General features: G+C 28.4%; 1 protein-coding gene across 1 annotated transcript; it reads right to left on the bottom strand.

Moving 5' to 3' along the window:
* Positions 1–262: 262 nt before the first annotated feature.
* Positions 263–1,172, bottom strand: LOC110409460 (small ribosomal subunit protein eS27y-like). The gene is made up of 4 exons (XM_021418811.2): positions 1,035–1,172; positions 789–890; positions 662–690; positions 263–567 (listed from the first exon to the last, which is right to left on the bottom strand). The coding sequence occupies exons 1-4, from the start codon at positions 1,035–1,037 to the stop codon at positions 441–443; spliced, it is 261 nt and encodes an 86-aa protein (XP_021274486.1). The 5' UTR covers positions 1,038–1,172; the 3' UTR covers positions 263–440.
* Positions 1,173–8,461: the final 7,289 nt, after the last annotated feature.

An 8,461-nucleotide genomic window follows, 5' to 3' on the forward strand; every position in this document is an offset into this window, starting at 1 on the left:
TATCAGTGTATCACACTTGAAGGGCATGCGAATTTAAACTGAAACAAAGATGTAATCTACTCAATCCTAAACTTTATTCTCTTAACCATCCTATATCTCCACCACCTATCAATCATACAATCTGCCAAAACAATCACAGCTTCAATACAACATCAAAATTAGTTATTCCAATCCAAAGTCTTTATAATTAGAAGCATCGAATCGGAACAAGAAAATTCTAACCAGAGCCAACGAAGATATTTATATTTATATCAAGACCAGAAAACCAAAATCAACTCAAAACATTCATTAAAACAAAATCATCCACTAAATTAAGAACAATAACAAATTGTCTTTCTAAATCCTTGATGTTGCTACTAAAATTAAGACATTTTAACACATCAAAAAGATACCCAGAATGGGAACATACAAAACTCTTCTACCAATCATAGCCATCAGATTTAATCACCCTTTTTCCTAAAAGAGCATCCCTCGGTGAGTCTAGCTCTACCACCAGTAGGTTGGCATAGAACCGTCTGGCAGTTACCACACACCACCACAGTTTGAGAGTGGCTAAATACGGTCGTTCTGCCAAAAGAGTATAAACACACAAATTAAAAAGTGAAATATATAAATAATTATATATTTAAAACTATAAATCTAAAATCCAATATAAACTTACATGTTGAAGCAGCCTTGACATTTAACATCCTTCAAAGAGAGCATAACCGAATCAAGTTAATCCACCATGTTCAACAAATCATGATACTAAAATAAGGAAAAAAAGGTTAACTACTAATATTTATTACCATGAAGAAGGAATTGGGAGACTGAACGAGACGCTTAAGCTTGTGCTTCTTCTTTTCAAGCTCCACTGGAGGATTCAACAAATCAATGTCGTTTTGGAGAACCTAAACAACAACCCAAATCAGATTATAATGGTTAAATATAACAAGAAAAAATACGAACAAAGCCTGAAAATGAAATAACGCGAACTTAATCGCTGATATCGAACGTGGTGTGTAAGGCGAAAAGATGAGCGGCTTTGAGATTACCATGGTCGCAGTGCAGAGGAGATGCGGCGCTAGGGTCTTGAAGTTGACGAGTTAAACCTTTGAAGAGAGAAAGAGCCTGGAAGTATTTTAGGGTTTGGCTTGTTGGGCCTTTTGTTGGACTTCTAGTGCCAAGACGTGGATTATAATTTGAAGGAGCTAATGTGTTTATTAATGTAATTAATTAATAAATTTTTGAATCCCTTGTAAGGAAATATTATTATTGTGTATTTAATTGGCTAGGAGTGTTTCGATCCATAATTGAAACTCGTATTTTTTGAGTAATTCAAACTTAAGGGAGTTTTATTATAGTGCATCAGTTTAATTTTTTTTAGTGTTAAATTAGCATAATTAAGTCTTATATATTTGTTTGACTGATTTCTGAAATTTCAAAAAGAATAATAAAAAAAGGAGATTATTTTAAAATAAAAAATATGTCTTATTTTAAGTTTAAAATAAATAAAAAATGTTATTAGAAATTAAAAACTTAAGAAAAAAATAATTTCTTTAACAATTCTAAATAGTTTAATTAAAGTTATTGACTGAGGTGGGTTTTTTATTCTAAGAACAAATATATTTCAACCTTGAACATTAAAAAACAATTCCACATTTAAATTAAGAATAGCTTTGCTACTTGGATTGAAATTAATTAAGGTTTTAGCTAGTTACTAAACATTAAAATTGATCTTAAAAAGAGTTCAAAGATCTATGGAAAGGAAATGGATAACAAATGATTATTTACTTTAAAAAGAGTCTAATAATAAGGGGATTATGATTAAAGTAATAAAAATAAAATGGATATCGGTGTGTTTTCTAATATAAAAAAATTAAAAAAAATTAAAAAATAAAGAGTTAGGCTTTGGATAGGATATTAAAAGCCTAGAATATCCGATTCAATCTGGTTCAAAGAACATGTTATATTAATAAATAATATTTTTAATTAAAAACAAGATACATAAAATCTTTTTTTTTTAAATTCATATTCGCAATTATCATTATTTTTGTCCTCCCTTCTCAGATTTCGAACCATTTCGGAGAATGAAGAGAATGGTTTGGGAATTTTGACCTATGGAGCTAAGAAATAAAAATGTATAACACTGTAAACCCATTGTATTGATAAAGAGAGAGATTGGTGAAATAAAACTGCTAACAATAATGTCCATGGAATGTGGTGGTAGTATTATATATACAGAGATATAAACTAATACGGAAAATTTGAATGACAAAAGAATAATAGGAAACAAGCAACTACTATTAGAACTAGCTATTCACACGTTCAATCCCAGCTCTTCACCCCGATGGAAATTTGTTTGTAATCGTCTAGTGTTTTGCTGCTGGTATCATTCTAGCAACCGGCTTTAGGCACATCCTGCCGGGCTCCTTTGACATGTTATCGTCTAGTTGCTTGAAAGAGAACCCACGGCACAAGTTTCCTTCACAGGGTTTGTGGCAATGTTATCTGCAATAGTGACTTGCGACAGTGACTTTAATGGTGGATTCCATGCCTACATCAACATACAGCAAGAAATGCAGCTCTGAGGTTATCACAGAGTGAACCAAAATTCCCAACTCCAAAACCTACAAAGCATATAAATTATCAAAATTAATGCTAATAATTTCAAATTAATTTCTATATATTGCAATTTGATCAATATCAGTCTGATGACTATTCATATCTTAATGGCTTAAGCTAAAGAAAAAAAAATTTAAATTCCTTCCACCAATATTCTGCAATATGATTTACTAAACGGGAAAAACTTAGACATCTTTAGTTTATACAAAAATTACCTGAGATACTACTCGGTGTTGAGGAAGGTCAAACGAACCGGAGCGATCAACCAAAGAAGCCGAGTCATGAGCATGGCCATGAGTTGCATGAGTATGAATATGTACGTGCGTTTCATGTTCCCCTGTTTTCTCTTCATCGCTGTCAATCTGTTGGTTCTTATAAGAATGAGACTGAAGTAGTCAATACATCAACCATCAATGTAGCAATCGCAGAAGCCATAGCCACCAATCCAGCAAACGTAAAGTTCCCTCAAGGATTTTCATTGAGACAAGGAGATGCCAATCTCTTTTCTTTTTCATGAATCGCCTTGGGAATCTAGCAGAAACTGGACTGAAAAGAAATGTTGGAGAGGGGATAGGGATTTAATCAGACACATTATGGTGAGTCGCTTGGGTTGGTGTGCGTGATTTTTGCTCTAGCCTCGGATCCGTATTTGGGAACGAACTACTGTTAAGGGGCTGTTGTTGTTTTATCTTTAGGGAGCATTCTTCCCCAAGGTGTGTCTGGTTGAAGGAGAGAGGGGAAGTGGGGAATTAGGTGACTCATGAGATTTTGTGAGGTTCTTTCTGTCGTGTGTTTAATATGTCATGAGCAATATCATGTAGATAGGGTGAGTTAGGAATTTTGCAAGGAAACGCAAGAGGGATGACTGCTCTTAAAATATTTTTTAAAAATAATCAAATATTTTATTTTATTCATAAATCAATAAATCAAATTATTCATAAATCAATGTTCATCATTTAATAAGTTTAAAACAGAAAATAATCATATGCTTGATCCTATTTTCATATATTAAAAATAATGAAATAAAATGCTCAATTCTTTTAAGAAATATAAATATACCTTACCTCTTTTGAAAGTAAAGTGTATGAAGATATACTTACCTCCCTTCGTTCTAACAAACTCACTTCATCTCAAAATAATCAAAAGCTTAATAATAATAATTTAAATATACTAGCAACAATCTAATTCTCTAAAATCTATTTATCAGCTGATGTTATATAAAATAATCCAAACTCTCTTAAATCAGAAATCTAGACAGTTTGCACATCATTCACTAAAATGACCATATCTTAATCTATGAAACTCGAAATCAAGATTGGTTTAATGCATTGGAAACTATACTTAATAAGCTTTCTAACATATAAATCATAACACTTAGTTCACTACGGGAAAGGTACAAAAAACTTTCAAATTTCCCCTGGGGTTGCTACAAGGCAATTTGCATTGTCTTTACAAAAAACAAATTCATATCTTTACGTAGTGAACTCAAAATCCACTTCCATTTAGTTCATTAGAAAATAAACTCATGTAGCTTTTGTACCATATACAACTCAAATAACAAAACTTCCATAAATCAATAGAGAACCAAACTTAAAATGACAGTATAGTTTATGAAGGTTGATTCTTCTAACAGATTTCCTTCTCAATTTTAATCCAATTACTTAAAAGGCCTATTTGTCACACTATGATACAATGTAGATACATTAGCCCAAATGTCATTTGGGCTGGAATACAACACTTTCTCTGTTTTCCATGGTGGGAACACAAAAAACCTTTTTCAAAATTATTAACATTTCCTTTTGAAATATGAATTTATCACAGTAATTTTGAAATTGATTTCTTTTTATACAATAATGAAAATGAATGTACATGGACATTGTGGAAGTTTACTAAAGATTCAATATATACTTGGTAAAAATTATATATATCAATCATAATTTTTGCTGATTATGGAATTAACAAATCGTTGTACTTCTTCCAAGCCTCATAAATGATTCAAAATCAAATTGTATGAAAGAAGTGATATCATTCCACATCATTGCTATCTTGGTAGGTGAAAAAAATTTTGTTAAGAATTTTTTGGCCAAATCATCCCAAATACTAATAAAACTAGTAGGAAGCGAATTTAACCAGTTTTTTTTTATCTCTCAATGAAAAAGGGAAAAGCCTTAACCTTATGGCATCATCAATAACACCATTAACATTGAATGTGTAGCAAATTTTCAAGAAATTTATAATATGAGCATTAAGATCATCATTAGACAAACCCTCAAGCTGAATAGACATTTGAATCATCTGAATGATTGTTGATTTAATTTTAAAGTTGTTGACTTGAATAATAGGTCTATGGATACTAGAGTGGAGATGTTGTATGAGCAGGACAACATATTCCCTCAAAGATTTGGTCTCTTCCCCTTGTTGATCAGCCATTGTTTTAATTAAAGTAGAAACTTGTTGATTTTTCCTCTAAAGTCTGCAAAAAATTATTTTGATTTTTAGATCAAAAGGAACTATTTCTAAATTTTGAGTTCTTCACATATAACAATCAAAAGTACATGAAAACTTAAAAGAAAGAAGTGTTTTGATTAAGATTAAGAATGATTGGTATTAATATTAATAAGAAAAAATTAAAAATCAATTCCCTGACAATGATGCCAAAAATATATTGTCGATTTTTGAAACAAGTGCATGTATTATAAACAAGTAATATAATGATGAAATAGAATATCGTTCTCAAAAAGAATTGTTTTAATTTTTATTGTTAAGTACTAAAATTGACATATCCTAATTTTATCCAAACAATAAAAATTAAATTATTAAAAAGAAAAATTAAATTTAAAAAATTTTAAAACTAAAACTAATATAAAATTACTTAGCAAAATTATTTTATTAAACTTGATTGACTATCAGACCTGAGTTTATGATATCCCTCAATATTTCATTTAAATGTTATGTCTCTCTCTCTTAATTTAGTTTAGTAGATTAAGTTACCAACCTAGAGTCATAATTTATTTACAAGTCTCTGTCGAGGTTTTCATAAAAATATTTTTCCTAATTAACTTATTCTATGTCTATGCAAATTAAATTGAAGAAAAATTTATTAAATTCGTGCTCTAATCCTGACTACATATGGCTTATAGATGTATGTTTATTTTATATGCAAATCAAACCACTTAATCAATTCAATGCATCCGATCATATGCTATTTTATTCAAAGTCTACTTAAATCTCTTTTGTTAAGGTTTAACTCAAATTTGTAGGTGAATTTAATTGGTGATTAGGCATTTAAAAGCATTAAGAACAAAATAAAAAAATAACTTAAAACTATCAAACATAAGCAAAAGAGACATAAATAATTCAAACTATGTATTACGTTCAATCATAATCTGAGATAAATAATTTAACTCTCCATAAAGTCGCACATCATCATCAAATTAAGTTTAAATATTGAAACCCAATTAAGGAAATAAAAGAATAACAAAAAGATAAAAGAAACTGAAGAATTGCAATCTTGATTTCCAAATCTTCTTGAATCTCTTGATTTATTCTCAACTTCAATTAAACTTGTTTCAATGACTTTGCAGCTAATTCTCAACTCTAAATTTGGAGCTTTGTGCCTCCAAAAGTTTTTTCAAAATGTTATTTTTATAAGGCTTTGAAATTGGGTCAAATTAGGTGAGGAAAGAAGTCAATTGTAAATAAGACTTCTTCATCAAACTACGTGAGCCACGATTTATCTTTAGGACAACTTTGATAAAGTTTTTGACTACCTTTATGGTCGAACTAGGCAAAATGGTTAATATGAAAGTTGTATCTTTTTCTCTTAGCTTTCTAATGGTCAAATCACCTCATTCGAAATTCTGTAGAGAGAGTTATAGTCGAAATACCAATGTATATGTAGTAGAAGTCTACACTTCAAAATTTCTCTTATTATTCCATTAAAAGTCTTTTAATAAATACCTACAAAAGCACAAATAAATCAATAATAACTTATCTTAGATACATTAACACCAATTTAAGTACAAATTTAACTAATATTGGATTGACTTACTTAATTAACTAACTTAAAATAATTAGATAAAACCTAATTAATTTTTATGCATTACTATAAGAATTAAGCTAAATTATTATTAAAATTAAGTTCAAAAAACTCTATCTCTTAGAGTTATCATATAACTTTATGTTTTGTCAAGGTCAAAATATACACCAAGTCCTTGTACTCATATATTATGTTCAATTTGTCCTTATACTCAAAATTGAAGCAATTCAGTCTTTGAATTTTGAAAATTACTTCAATTTAGTCATTCTCTCTAACGAGATCCAATTTTGTCGTTAACGAGGATGACGTCAACGCTGATGTGGTGTTGACATGACACTACCATGATGACATGACAATGCCATGTGCCATCAATGTAATGACATGGTGATCCCATGTGGCACTAATATGATGATATGGTACTGACATGATGATGTGTCGGTGCTATATGGCAATGCTAATGTGGTAGATCAAGAAAAAAATTTTCAAAAAAAAATTTGTATCATATCATAATGATTAAACTGAACAAAAATTTATAATATAGGGATTAAATTGAACAAAATTGAAATATTTAGAGACTAAATTGAAAAAAATTTAAAAAATACAAATCTTTAAGTATATGATACATATACTTATCAATAAGCTAAATGTTTAAGTGTGAAAGATTTATGGTGTTAAGAACTATACAAATATTTTTTTATATGATCATTTGATTCCATAATAAGTATATTAATTTATTTATTTTGTAAAAATTAAGTTTGAATTCTCTTTTTATAAAAAAAAGATTGAATATTTTATTTTAGATATATACTTATAGAAAGACAATATCGTCATTTACATAAACCCTAAAAAGACTTAGAATTAAGGTTTTATTTTTGCAATTGTAAAAGGTAATAGCTACTCTTCTCTTTGGCCACCCTTCAGTCTTTTTCTTGTTTCTTTGTTTTTCTCAATCTAATTCATCGATTAGTTGTTACGAGATTAGGACAATGATGACGGATTTATGTTTCTGATTTTGATTGTTTTCTTAAATTTTTTTAATTTAAGGACCAAATAGTTCTCTAATGACGACGTTTGTGCATGTTTGAGCCTTATTGTTTTTAATTTTTTCTTTTAAAAAAATAAAATAGGGAGATATGAAACAATAATTATAAAAATAATTCTTCGTTTAAACTTGGTTAATTTAAGCATGACAAACTTCTTATCACACTCATAAAATCTAAGCTACTACAGCCTTTCAATTTTTTGTTTATTTTTTATGTTTTTATTTTATTTAATATTTCAAGTTATATTTTTTAGATTGAAATTTCTTAGATTAAAGACTGTATTTATAGTTGATAGTGTTAAATATAATTGTAAATATTTTGTACCATTTTATTTTGTATTTGTAAATTTTTTGTAGATCTAAATTTAAATTTAAATTTAGTAGAATTTGATTGATGTTTTTAAACTTAAATAAAATTGTTCTATAAGAAACTTTGAGTAAATTTAAATTTAAATCAGAATCCAAAAATGTAAGTCCATCATCATTAGCCTAATTTCATAATAATTAATCAAGGAATTAAACTTCTAATAAGAAAAATAAAGAGTAACTATTGCCATTTATAATTGTGAAAACGAAAGCCTAATTCTAAGTATTTTTAAGGTTTGTATAAATGAGGACACTGTCTTTCTATAAATATATATCTAAGCTAAAATATTAAGTTTTTTTAAAAAGAGAATTCAAACTTAATTTTTACAAAATAGATAAATTAGTATACTTATTATGGAATCAAATGATTAAATAAGAAAATATTTATATATATTTTTTAACACTATAAA

The sequence above is a fragment of the Theobroma umbraticum genome, unplaced genomic scaffold, assembly GCF_002168275.2.
Source record: "Theobroma umbraticum cultivar Fairchild unplaced genomic scaffold, ASM216827v3 scaffold_44.0, whole genome shotgun sequence".
Classification (NCBI taxonomy): domain Eukaryota; kingdom Viridiplantae; phylum Streptophyta; class Magnoliopsida; order Malvales; family Malvaceae; genus Theobroma; species Theobroma umbraticum.

Bases quoted from the DNA above. Each gene is read 5' to 3' on its own strand.
- LOC110409460 (XM_021418811.2), bottom strand. The intron at 691-788 runs GTAATAAATATT...CTCTCTTTGAAG, and splicing joins CTCCCAATTCCTTCTTCATG to GATGTTAAATGTCAAGGCTG. The intron at 568-661 runs GTAAGTTTATAT...CTCTTTTGGCAG, and splicing joins TGTCAAGGCTGCTTCAACAT to AACGACCGTATTTAGCCACT.